Below are 13,878 nucleotides of genomic sequence, written 5' to 3' on the forward strand. Positions count from 1 at the left end.
GCCGGCCTTTGTCCGCCCTCAGCGGGCAGCCCCTTCCCTCGGCCGGAGCCATGCGGGCCAGCGGCTGAGCCCCGGCCCCGGCCCGCGGGGCGAGCAGGGAGGGAGGGCGGCCGCGGCTGCCGGGCCCGCCGCGATGGAGCCTCCGGCGCGGCCGAGCGGGGACATCCTGCGGCGGAACCCGCAGCAGGACTACGAGCTGATCCAGCGGGTGGGCAGCGGCACCTACGGAGACGTCTACAAGGTGAGAGGGGGGCCGGGGCCCTTTCTGCCCCTCCGCGGGGTCCGCAGGGCTGGTCCTGGAGGCTCGGGGCCGTGAGGGCTGCAGGCGACGCTTTTACGCCTCGCTGCTACCGAAGGCAGAGGGTATTGGCTTGCCCTACCTGTTCAGAGAACCCTCGGTTAAAGCACCTGATTAAAAGGGTGCGAGTTTATCCCGGGGGTTAATAATAGCATGGAAAAGGCAGGAGCAGATTACGGCTCTTGAGAAGCTGGAGCTGGGTGAGAGCTCGCTGTGGGGTTGGTGCTGCGGGTCCGAGAGATGCTCTCGAAGCTGCTTGTATTGTGTCTGAGGTAGTTATAACCACAGCTGTGTGAAATAGAAGGTGTAGGCATGGCACGTCCTTTCCTCAGGGAGATGCAAGCCCCTTCTGTAGGCACCAGGGATGCTCAGCAACTTTAGGAGTTGGGTTGCTTGTAAAGAAAAGGTTCACGTTTTCGGCCTGTGCGATGGCAATCTGAGTTGTTGGGCTTCATGGGAAGGGAGGCTGTGCTGTTTTACTTCGTAATGCTGTTGAGTGTGTTTTTAAATAGACCTGGCACAGCCAAACGTACAGGAAAAGGTGCGTTGCCCTGCCACATGAAAGGCGCTGGTAATTGCCGCATGCTGGGGGAGGGCGCTTTGCTAATGTTCAAATTGAAGTTTTATAGCTGGATCTCGTTCCCACCACCCCTTTGAAATGGTTGCTCATGGCCTCGGGGAGTTCTTTCAGTACCGTGAAAACTGTTAGAATGTTTACCTTTTTATTTTCCTAGAGCGCTGCGCACAGATCAGTCAACTTCCCTGCTAGGGAACCTACCCCTAAATACTCAAAAAGGACATTTCAGGTTTCCTAAATCTGAAACTCAGCACACCTTCTAGCGTGTTTGGGCACAGCGCAGGGCAGCACGATGAGAAATGACGAGCTGTGTCGCAGGGAAGTGTTTTTGTGCTATCCCTTTGCTCTTCGAGGGGAAAAAAAAAATACGCTGCTTTTCATTATCCTGCTAATTAGTGGAGAGCTGTGCTGACATGTCATACAGTTTCCGGTTCCTGAGCTGGATGAATGCATGGCTCTGCTCTGTGCCATGTAAACATAGCCCCTTTTTTTTAAAAAAAAAAAAAAAACAACACCCCCTCCGCCCAAACCTTCTTTTTTTTGGGGTAGTGAAAAATGTGCCTTCTGCTCTGAACAGGTCCCAGGCAGGAATAAACCTTCTCGCAGTGCAACCTGACAAGTTTAAATCAAAGCCTTTGCCAGAGTTATGCCCCTACAGCAAGTATAAAGTTAATGAGTTTGAAGTAGTTCAGGAGCCTGCATTTGTTTCTAGGTCACTGGTTCGCTCTTTGTTTTTATGAAGCCCTGCAAACAGGGAGGAACTGTGTCAAGGGAGTGCTGAGTAGGGTGGCACAGGCGCTTATGGCAAATATGCAAAGCCAACTTATTGCTGCAAGTCATTGATGTGGTGTTAATTTTAAGAGTAACTAAGGTAAACCTTCTTTCTTGTGAGCAGTTACATATAAGCATTGTACTTTATATTTTCTGTGTCCGTGCTAAGTCTCTTCGTAGCACAGATGGCACATCTTGTGCGCGCTGAGGGCTGTCAGTTGTGTTTATAAGCTGCATTTCTTGGTCAATATCTGACCGTTGTTCTGTTTCGGAGCTCAGGCAAGGCTTGCTAGAGAGCGCTCTGAAATTAAAATGGAATTTTCCTCTCACCTCTTCAAGTGGCTTCCCTGCGCCATCACCAATAATGAGTCACCAGTGTCTTCAGCACGGTTGTTTTTAGGCTGTCTAAATGAGGCAGCCCTTCTGACTGTGGGAGATCTGCCTCTTTCTCAGTTGCTTTTTGGTGGTGGTGGTGGTTCGTGCCTCAAATTCCTCTTGGGGCATTTGGTAGCTTTTGGAGTAATCAGTTCTTTTTTGGAAGTTGAAGGCGGGGGTTAAGCAAATATTTGTGTTCGCTATTAGGTTACAGAAACTTATTTAAGGCCTTCCTAAAAATCTCCTGCCCACTTTGCTTTTCATAACTGCTATGGAAGCTTAAAACTAAAATGTGTTTTCTTAGTCTTTGTGCTTTTTTTCCCCTCTGTTCCATGGCACACAATGGTTGATTGTAGGGTACTCATAAGCACTGGATTGTTGACCTTATTTTAGTATTTTTTTCCCCAAAATGCACTTCAGGGTGGGAAAGGAACCATCCTTAAATAAACTATTTTCTTATCTGTGCACTGTGGGTGTAAGTAGATCCAAGTTTGGGCCTACCAGTCTTGGAAGCACACTTTTCATTAAAACCCTAGCATGTTACTTGTTCCATTTGTGCTGGGAAAGCTTTTTTTTCTTAATAGAGGATTTTATTTAAGCTGATTGTAATCCACTTGAATACGTTTTCTCTCAGTGCATTATGTTAGGCACATCTTTAATTGTCGGCTTCTGAAAGAGGTGGTAATGTAGATGGGCACTTACTGGAACTTAATATGGCAGCATTTGGTTTTCCTTACCCCAATTCCTGTCAAGTGGTTCGTGTCTCCAGCATCGTACCCATTAGCAACGATGAGAGGGCTGCGAGAGAGGTTTCAGCTTGGCCTTCCTGGCAGGGTTTCTGCCTGCCCGCTTTCATCGTATGCCTGTCTCAAAGCAGGAGTTCAGAAGCGGTGTAAGCTTGTTCGTGTTCCTGGCGCAGGTACTGAAACGGACCTCGTGTGTGTGGCGTTAATGCAGAAAGTCTCCAGCTGCCCAGTGACAGGACAGAAAGCTGAAACAAGTCCCTGAAAAACTGCAAGTAGGTTTTGGCCTCCAGCACCAAGTGGCCCGTCAGATCCCATCCAAGTAAACGCCCGTGTTGGGGTTAGATGCTCTGCAGATGTTTCCCAGGTCTTGATGGGGTTTCATGGGTGCCAGCGTGACCCGTCAGTGAACCAACCTGCAGCTTTTCGGTAGTGCTTTGTAGTCTGATTTGTGTGAGGCCAGTTTTGGTAACAAATTCACATGATCAGTTGTATAAGCACATTTCTTCAAGTCCATGATACTTTCTGGAAGTACTGGGATAGTGTAACACTTCCTGTAGTTTGTGGGGGATTTGGCTGCAAGAACATCAACTTGTTAGGTTATACATATCTGTAGATGTTGATGTCCTAAGGGACTTGGGAAACAAGCATTGTATTAGGTCAGTAACTTCAGATTTACATCTTACTGGCACGGAGGGTTTTATTTGGCTATTTATTAATGACTTGGAATGGTTTGGTGGAGAGATTTAGGAGAAAGAATACCCTGTGTTGTGGTGAGAGATGTGGGGTCACCACCCCTTCCACAGAAAAAGGAATTTAAAGTCTGCTGCTGCGCGTGTGAGTGCCTTCGCCACCAGCCTGCTGGGGAACAACAGGCTCGCTACTGCCTCCTCTGTGCCCTTCTCTCCCAGCTAAGCGAGGCTTTGCCTTTTGTGGCTTTTAATGCAAGTGCCCCAAGGAGAGTTTTAACTAACCTTCAGCACAGAGGGAGGGGAACAAAAGGGTGGTTGATGCGAACTGTCCTTTTGAATGCTCTTGTTTGGCAGCCGAGCTGAAAAATCATGTATTTGCTCAGCCCAGCACCCTCTGCAGGCTGCTTTTGAGTGATGAATAGCGAGATGTCTGTCCTCGCTGAGAGGCGATGATAAAATATGATCTTGTGCAGCAATACTGAAGCTGTCTTGTCTTGTTTTGTTTTGTTCCTTCCCCAAGCAGGATTGCGGACAGTGCTGCAATAGCTTTCTTTAAAAGTAAGAACCGGGGGAGACAAACGTACCAAAGTAATAGCAGAAACTATCCGTAAACAAGACACATTTTTAGTAAATATAACAGAAATTTAATCCCTTCTTAATTCATGTGCTCAGTCTCTCTCACTCTCTTGGGATGCTTTTTAATCTCCTGAACCAGTGAATGACGTTGGCTCGGAAGTACCCTGTGCAGGAAAATACTGAGCAGTGGAATAGGATCATCACAGCCAGAGGTGCTTTTGCTCAAGATTATTAAAAACAAACAAACAATCCCCCACAAAATCAAAAACACCACCATCAACATCCAAAAACAACCGATTTTTTAAAAGTTTCTCAAGTTCAAGTCAGGTTCTTGCCCTGCTTTTGTGGTCAGGACCTTACTGACAGCGCCCTGGAGTATGTATAACTTCTGTAGTAACAGCCTGCTGAGAACAAGTATTTGATATTCGTAACATCAGCCTGGTTTCACAGAGCATGAGAACCTCCTGGTTAAAGCCAGCAGATCAAAAATGGGGCATTAAGGCTTTGGTTTTTTATTCATACCCTCTATGAACATCTCTGCAGCTGCAGACCATCCCTGGTTCGGCGCTGCTTTTCCTGGAGCCTACACGTCGCTTACACGTATCGATAACCATACGCGTTTGTCACGGAGAGGGATTCCACTCCTACCCCCCAGACCAGAGCCGTCTGGTTGAGCAGTGTTTGCTGCAGCCACGCGTGAACTCTGCGTACTCCTGTTTTTCCACACGAAGGGTGTTTGGAATGGCATGGAACCAGCTGCTGTTGAGTTTCTTCCTGCTGCTGTGGATTTTCTCTTCTGGGAAATTGCGTGCTTTGCTTCTGGATGCAATCGGTGAGAGACGTACTGCTGAGAGCTAAGCTGCTCCGTGGCTTATTGACACCCACTTTTAGGTTATTCAGGAGTTGGGGAGAAGCCCTTGTTTTTCTATTCATAATCTTTGATTATTTTCTTATTAAGCATTTGGTTTTTATCACGTAGCATTCAAAGCTGTTTGGGTTTAAATACTACCTCCTCTGTGCCTGCGGTTCCTGTTAATGGGGTGTGAGGACCCAAACTCATTCCCCTGAGTGTTTAACAGAAGCGTTGCCTTTCAGAGCGAATTCTGAGCGCACAAGGTTTCAGTGCCAGGGTTCCCTATGTGAAATGTTTCTGGTCTGATGGCTCTCACCTCTGAGTGCACCACGTGGCAACTTCCTGACGTGGTGGGAGCTCTGCCTTCTGGTGAGCCCTGCGGCTTGGCTGGGGCTCTTAAAAGGTTCTGCGGTAGTAGAGCACCTCTCCTAGCAGCATTTCTCCCCATCTCTCATTTTGAAAAGCAGGTAGCATCTGCAGTCATAAAAACACAGTCCGATTTCTTTTCCATCTCTTTGTGAAGAGGTTTGTCCTCCCAGGCTGGATACCAGAGAAGCCAAAGCAAGCGTGGCAGCAACTTTCAGTATGCTTCTGTCAGCCAGTACCAAGGCTGCATCCAGAAAGGCAGCTGTGGTGCTGCTGGTGCCAGCGGTGTTTTCTTCAGCGAGGGTTGATGTAGGAGGCAATGTTAAGTGTGTCGACAGCGCTTGTCTGCAAGGATTATACGCTTGCTTGGGTTCGGTGCATTGTTTGCCTTGCACTAAAGCATCCCTTAAGTCGTAGCGGAGCTGAGAGCCTGTTCTGTCGAGTTTAATGCCCTGTTCTTACCAGCCTTGTCTCTGATGTAGCCTTCAGTTGCCTTTTCTGCCTTTCACCCTGGAGCCCTGTTTCAACCCGAGACGCCCATTCAGAGGAAGCACGTGATGCAGTTGGCGTATCCCCTTTGAATCGCCCCCAGCAGCAGGGGAAATCTCTGAGAAGGAAGAACAGATCACAGATCGTGACATTTGCATACCACTACCTGCTTCAGCTTCGTCTCCAGAAGATGCAGCACTTGCTTTCAGAGCCAACTCATCCGGATAGCTTTGAGTGTGGCCGAGATTTGCAGCGTGAGGTGGCTGAGTGGTTCCAAACGGAGTGATACGCCGACCATCCGTGTCCGATGGAGCGGCTCTTCCTGGAAGCAAGGCCAGAACGGAGCTTGCCAGCTTATTTGGCTGACACCAGCAACTGTCCATCCGCCCTGCAGCTGGAAAAACAAACGTGCTTGCTACCTTTATTCATGTTTGGCACCTCGCTTCTTGGCTGTGGCTGTGAGTGAAAAGAGGAGGCAGCGTTAACCACAGGTGATTCTGTAGGAGAGCAGTGCAAAACGAGTAGGTCTCCTCATACAGAAAAGTTGTTTGTCAGCTCAAGGCAACCCTGATGCCTCCCGTTTTAGATTACCAAGATTTTCTTACACTTTGCCACTTTGTTAGGATTTCAGATATAATATTTCTTCAAAGAGTTAGAACTTTACCCTCTCTCCAAATTTCTGAAGGCTTCCTACTAAGGACTCTCATCAAGGTTTGGTGGACCTTTGATTTGTGGTTTGTGGCAACTCATGAGGTTATGAGGGCTTTGTGGGATCCCAGTAAAGGGTTAGGGAGAAGGGCAGAGTCTTTTTTGTTCAAGATTTACATTTATTACGTATAAAAACAGATGCAACCTTGCTTTTAGTGAGGTAAATAAAGTAGACCTGACACTGACAGTACTTGAAAAATAGCAAAAGCCAATTTATTTCATTAGGGCTTGTTCAAATCTCCTGGCAGAGCGTTTCTGTGGAAGGGGTAGCGCAGAGGATTGTTGATCTGAACTTCCCATTCCTCTTTGCCATGTAGAGGAGTCTTTCTGACAGGCTTGTCAGAGTGGCTTGTCTGAAAGATGGGGATCACTTCTGTTTATCAGTAAAGCAGAGCAGTTGCCCTGAGAGTGACGCCTTACCCACATAACCGGCTCTAAAAAATCAGTGTCTTCATCTGCTGGGTAACACTTAGCCCATTGGCATCATTTTGAGCCCCTGCTTTGCCTGTTCATATGCAGGCAGCTGGCCCATGGGAAACGTCTCTCACATGAAGCTCTAGGCTGTCAGGAGCTCCTCACTTAAGGAGGCTGGATAACGTGCTCTTCCTTTCAAGATTATTTGAGGGGAAAATTTCAGCATTTGGTACAGAGAGGTTCCGTTCTGTGCTTCAGCTTGTTGAAGTCCTTTACCCAAGGGTTTGAGTAACCCATTTTACCCAGCATGGTGGATAGAGTCTGCACGGACTTTGTTTGCCCCTCAAAGAGCCAAAGCTCATCCTTCCCCGTGGCGGATGGAAAGCACCGTGCTGTGTCTCGACTGTATCCCTGGGACCCTCTCACCTGCTCTGGGTGAAAAGAGCACGCAGGAGGTGAGCAAGGAATTGCTTCCTGCCTTCTTCTAGTCGGGACTGTAGTTCAGAGGCAAATCTGTTTTGTGGGTGCTGTTTCCATCCTGCCCCTGTCAAGTCAAAGGGAATAAGACAGGACTGGTCTATGCAGAAACTTTAGGAAGGTGGGAGTGGGGGTGCTAGGGAAAAGGCTAACTTCTTATCTCTGATTGAGTGACCACTAACAGAGCTGTCAGACACAGCTCTGTTCCTCTCTGCTCTGTCAAGAGGCAGTTGAGTTATGGGGCTAGCACATTTAGCATCGCAGAGCTCTTGAAACTACACACTTCTGAGACTGGAGAACACTAAAAAACGGTTTGAGCAGATGCCTCTCACTACATCACGAGCAGGCCGTAAAAAATCTGAAGCTTATTGCAACAGAGGGAGAACAAGAAGTGCCAAGGCTTTTGTTCCAAAGTCTTAGCCTCTTCCAGCGCTTTTCCCTAGTCTCTTATCCCGTGTGCTGGTGTATGTGTTTCTGCTGACTTCTCTGCTCCTGAAGATAGTAAAAAGATTGTGCAGGATGCAGTCACGGGTATCCCTGAGAGCTCTGAGCTGACATACAGTGCTGGTAGCCAGAAATGCTGCTTTTACTGAACTGGTCCATGAAAGCAGCACCTTTAACGCCATATAAAATATTTTGGAATGTTGAAATTTTCTCCCAAGTCTATTTTCATATCTTCCACATGAGTGTAATGTATAGCAAGTTCATGATTTCACAGAGGTAAGGAAGATTTGGCTAGACGCGTTCAGAAAGCTGACTGAAAAATAATTTCAGGTTCATGTAAACTGCTGAATTTGTAGCCTGTGGAGATGTGAATATTGAGATATACCAGAAAGGCAGGTGCTGTTTCTCCTCACAAAGCAAAGAGATCTTTGCAGGGGTCTGCTGTCTTTAATGATAAGTAACCCTTTTTGAGCTTTCTTTGAATAACCCACCTGTGCAGCATTAAGGGCATCATTTCTTCTCCATAAGTAGAAACACAGAAATCTGGGTTTAGGTATAAGCCATTCGTGTTCAATTTTATTCTGGTTATATATGCTAAAGCGAGCATTAGAAAGGGACCTGCTGTCCAACAGCCTTTGAGCAGTAGTAGCCGCAATTGAAGTGTGGAACAGATGAACTTACTTTGGATGCTTTATCAATGCACCATACTAATGCCCTACTTAGAGAAGAAGATGGAGTTCTATTTTTGGTGTTTCTCAGTAACCTGCTCTGCCAGGATGAGGAGCCCAGTGCATGAGAAGTGGTACGCTGTATTTGTTTTGTATATTGTATTCTGTATATTGTTTGCCTTCAGAGTTAAGTAAGAAGGAACAGCAAAGGTTGAGAGATTGTAAGGCCAGATATTAAATTTAATTTGATGATCTACTCCAAGAAGTTATTTTTGTTCTGTTCTCATCTATGTGAATAGCTGTTTGCTGACCATTACTGAAGCAATAGTAATACATCTGCCTTAACTCGCTGTTTAATGTACAGACATGCAAGATAATGGATTAATTATAATCATTGGATAATCTCCCAAAGATGCCTGGGACATTGCCATCAATCTTAATGGATGATAAGCGGTAAAGTCTCTTGCAGAGGCATGGGAATGTAAATGCTGTGGGTAGAAAGAATAAAGGTGGGGCTACGCTGTCCTGTATGGATGTATTTTGTCTATATAAAACTTAAAGAATTAGCATTTGAGAGGAACAGGAAGCAATGTCTGCCTGATGAGTGTTCGTTGCTCTGCAGTGACTAACAGCTTGAGGTATTTGTGTTGTATTTACCAAGGGTTTGAAAATGGCAGCAGCTGGTATTTTTCCTTTGAGTTTGGTCTACGGTGGGGTAGGGGAGAGTATTTGATGTGTCACTTGCGGGTATTCACAGTCGTGTGGGCTCTCGGGATTATTAATTAAAGTATGACGAGGGATTATCTTAAATATCTGAGGTAACTTTTTATTTGAAAAACGTCTTTGTGAAAGAAGTGCTGCTGTTTTAAATGCCCTCTGCCTTTGGAGGACAATTTCCACTGCAGGGGAGAGGTAATGGCAGATACATATAGGGAGGCGGCTGGGCATCGCTATCGGTAGCAGTTCACGAGGGATGAGGGTTTCTGGGCTGTGCTGAGTGTGTCTGCATATCCAAAGTACCTACAGCAGCATGAAGCTCAGGAGTTCTGGGGGTCAGTGGTTGGACAGGATAAGCAGTTTCTGATAGTGCCGTTTCTTCCTGTGTCAGGCACATCTGCGTTAAAATTAAAAGCACTCTTTGAGTTCTGATAGTCTACTGGGGTAATTGTGAAGAGGCATAAGTAACGGTCAGAAAAACTGTATAGAGCTGTTGATTAACATAATGCCTTTAAAACCTTGCCAAACTGTTGCTGTCCAGAGATCTTGTTTTCAAATTTGGCTCCCAGTACTGAACTGAGGAGGAAGGGAGTTAGGAGAACGGTTAGGAGTTCTGAGGAGAATGTTTAATGATTTGCCATCCTAGAACTGTAGAGCTGTTTAGGTTGGAAAAGACCTTCAGGATCACCACATCCAACCGTCAACCTGAGCTCCTGAGTCCCACCACGAAGTCCTGTCCCTCAGGGTCATGTCCTTGTGTCTCTTAAATACCTCTGGGGTGGGGACCCCACTGTCTCCGTGGGCAGCCTGCTCCAATGCCTGACCATCCTTTTCATGAAGAAATTTTTTCCTGATAGCCAACGTAAGCATCCCCTGGAACAATTTGGGACCGTTTCCTTATGTTCTGTTACTTTTCAGCTGAGAAAAGAGACCAGCACCCCCCTCACTGCAGCCTGGAGGCCTCCCTTCAGCGAGGCCTCCCCTCAGCCTCCTCTCCAGACCGAGCAGCTCCAGCGCCCTCAGCCACCCCTCACAACTCTTGTTTTCCAGTCCCTTCACCAGCTTCCTTGCTCTTCTCTGCATGTGCTCAAGCAACTGCATGGCCTTGTAAAGAGGAGCCCAAAACTGAGCACAACATTTGAGGTGGACCCTGACCAGTGCCACGTACAGGGGCCCAGCTGGCCACACAGTGCAGGCCAGCAAGCACAACCCATTGCCTTTTTTAGGGTACAGGAACATAAATTTTGCCTTTTTCTCATTCTGTGGGTGTTGACATTTGTCTCAATCCTAGACTGGAATGTCTTGAGTACAGATGGGCTATGTTGGCTTGGGCAGCAAAGGTAGCTGCTGTAGGGATAGCATTTGCGGGGAGGAGGTGGAAAACCATCAGGCTTTGGCTTCTCTCCATGAAACCGTGAAGTAATGGACTTCAGAGAGAGATGAAGCAGTTGCTGCCTCTATTTCTGGGAGCCTTGGTGCTTCAGGCAGTGTGTGGGAAGCGTGTGGGAAATGCTGCGTGCCAACTAGGGTGGATGTGCTTGGTAGGAAAGGTGTGGTGCTGGGCTGTGTCTTCATCAGCTTCATCCTTCCCCGGGATGCAGTCTCACTGGGCCTCAAGTTCAACTTGACGTGGTGGCAGTGGCCCTCCTACTCTCTCATGGTTTCTGATTTCATTACTTCATCTCTGTATATCATTTTATTTGGCTAAGGGCAGCTTTCCAAAGCTTGAAGTGGAATTTGCATGTGATCCCTGTGTGGTTGCCCTTTGACTACATGAGTTTAGTCTCCTGTGGATTTACACAGAGAAGGGCAAGAATGATATCTTAAGCTTCCTGCAGGTGGAATATACTTGCAGGATATATTATTTCTTCAAGATACCTTATAGCAAGTGTAACATTACATGTGACAACTTTGGCTTTTCTATTTAAGGATGTGGCTGTAATCTGTTTTAATATACAGGGCTGCTTTTGCGTGGTTTTTTTTTTTTTTTTTTTTTTTTTTTTTTTTGCGTTTTGGATGCTATCTTATGTAAGAAAAAGAAAATTCCACAACTTAGTGTTTTATTTCATGAAGATCTTGGGGCTTGTTTCTTTCAATTAGACAGGTGTGCAGATCATCAAGCCTCCATCGCAGTGGTTCTTAGCACAACCAGGATGCTGAGGACGGCCCACATGTGGCAGCTGAACTACCCCTGCCAGCTACTACTACTGACTTGCTATCACGTTTTGTTCCACCTTCCTTGAACACAATCCTTGTCCATGCAAAATCCACACAGCTGCAGAAGGGAGAGGATTACATGTATCGGGGGTGGGAATTGCAGGTGTTTGCAGAACTGGAGAGCAGACTGTTGGGCTAGCCTGGGATGGAGAGGCAGTGCCTTCACAGCCTCGGGGGCCCACCAAGGGTCAAGCAGGTTATCAGGTGAGTTAATCACATCTAGAAACAGAGAGGAATAAGGCAAAATGGAAAATATTGTCAACTACATTAAAATTGGGTGGGAAAAAAAATCTTTAAAATTTCAGTTAAATCATAAGGTCTGATCTACTGTAATATTACAATTTCTGCAGCATGTATGTTATTGAAGCAGCAGGTCTTCTGTCTATGTTGTAAAGAAAGTTGAACAAGTGAAGTGGGGAAGTCACTGTCCAAGTGACTTGAAACCAGGCTACTGAAGTGAAACTGGTGTTTGTCAGCTGTAGCTTAACTGTAAAAAAGCACTTTTCTTTTTTTTCAAGTTACATCATTAAAGGAGTGGATGAGCCAAAATTTAGAAAACAATTTAAAAATTCAAAAAACCAAAAACCTGAAAAATTTCATTCTGACTAAAGTAAGGTGTGAGAGGATAAGATAGCTGTAAAATCCTGAAAGATGCGCTGCTATTTCATTACAGATCACATCCTCTCTGCACTAAGTGCAAGATGCATTGTGTACTTAACCTTCCTTATATGTCTAGCACATTTAAAAGCTCATTTTAAAACTTATTAAAAGTTACTAAGCTTACTTTCCAGACTGATCTTAAATTGCCTACAGAAAAAATGTTACTCATCACTATTTCATCATCGTAAGACATAAAATTAAGATTGTAAATAAATGCTGCGTTATATTCTAGTAGAAACAGCGGAGCAATGGTGCCATCCCAGTGATCCTAAAGAGGCAGGCACGCTGTCATGTGTATACACAAGTACACAAACAAATTGAGAGGCAATTGGTATGTTTTAACCAAACCAAAGCCTTTCTCCATTCTCACCCCAAGATGACAATTGATATAATACAGGTGCAAAACAGAACTTAAACTTAGGACAAAAGTATCTCCCTACTCCTATTTTTAACTATTTTTCTTTTGTCTTCTTTGATTTACACAGCTGCTTTTTTATTCATTCTTTCCAATCTGGTTGCTTTTATTTATAAACAACAACACAGAACAAAACAGCCAAATCTGTTTTCTTCATGAAGACAACTTTATGGCTTGTTCCTTTTAGTTTTGTAACTTTTAGTGTATCTCAGAGGAATTGAAATTTAAGGAGGCAGTCACTAAATAACGATGTCGGAGTTAGATTTCTCTATTTAAATGCACGTTTTTCACCTGCATCTCGCTATATATTCTATCAGATAAATTGCAGAAGAGATTTGTGCCCTTGGCTCGGAAGGCTTGGTACCGCACAAGAGCCTGTGTGTGACATTAAGAGCCAGAGGGATTTGCCGAAACACTCTGTAGTTAAAAAGATCTTGCACACACAGCTCAGTCTCAGCACGAAATGCCGCAATTCTAGGCAAAATAGCTTTAAAAACAACAACAGAAGTGTATGCTTGGATATTTCGTTCTGACTAATCTGAAAGGACATCCAGAAGTGTCTCTGGTGTTGTAGGAAGTTGCATGCCTTAGTGCTGGTATGAGAATCGCAGTCTGTGACTTGCAGTTTCTTCTTAAAAATACCAGCAGCGGTTCCGTAGTTCTGCCCTCCTGAAGGGACAGACGCTGCTTGTTGTGGGTTAACTCCTGCTTACAAAGCAAGAAAGTAAAATACTTCTTTTTTCTGTAGTACCAGAACAGAAAACGATGGCCTTTAATTCTTTAATGAAACAGAAGTGGCTTAAGACTTGCCTTTTCTTTCAAAAACCAGGTTTCCTCCTAGTCTAGAAAGCCAGATGGGATTTTATGCCGTGATGGGAAAGAACAGTCAAGTGCTTTGGGCCCTAACCGTTGGTTTCATGCGTGACTATGACATGTCACCCAGTGGTTCTGTCCTTGTTATGTGCAAACTATCAGAAATTCTTCATAGCTTCCCTGAAATATTAAATGTTGGTGTCTACCATGGGAGTTCCTGAGGTCTAAAGCGCTTAGGGTTAAGGGTTCTGCCTTGACCTGGTAGGGGTGTTAAGAGATTGACTGTGTCAGTTCAACATGCTCATTTCTCTTTGCAGCGAAAAGAAGAGAAATAGATGCCCTTGTTCACATAGTTTGGTTGACAAATCTCTAAGTTCTTTCATCTCTAAGGAATAAGTAAGTTCCCTTGCAGCTGATAAAATGCGTGGTCTTTTAATGTCGCTCGAATTTGCAATCCATAATGCTGTGGGGGAGATTTTTTGATGTCTTGATAAGTGCATTCAACATAGGAAAATAATAGGTTAAATTTATTCTTTTTATTTTCTGGTGAATAAAACCTTTTAAAATCCAAATCGGTGTGCAGATGAATAATATGTCTGAAGGTA

At 45.3% G+C, this 13,878-nt stretch overlaps 1 protein-coding gene across 5 annotated transcripts in view; it reads left to right on the forward strand.

Moving 5' to 3' along the window:
- Positions 1-13,878, forward strand: part of MAP4K5 (mitogen-activated protein kinase kinase kinase kinase 5) — a 68,162-nt gene continuing 54,284 nt past the window's right edge. For all 5 annotated transcript variants that reach the window (XM_035329256.1, XM_035329258.1, XM_035329260.1 and 2 more), the window contains exon 1: positions 1-241. In XM_035329256.1, the coding sequence (XP_035185147.1) occupies positions 134-241 (108 nt within the window). In that variant the 5' untranslated portion in view covers positions 1-133. The remainder of the gene's footprint in view (positions 242-13,878) is intronic.

Source organism: Oxyura jamaicensis, chromosome 5, assembly GCF_011077185.1.
Source record: "Oxyura jamaicensis isolate SHBP4307 breed ruddy duck chromosome 5, BPBGC_Ojam_1.0, whole genome shotgun sequence".
Lineage (NCBI taxonomy): Eukaryota > Metazoa > Chordata > Aves > Anseriformes > Anatidae > Oxyura > Oxyura jamaicensis.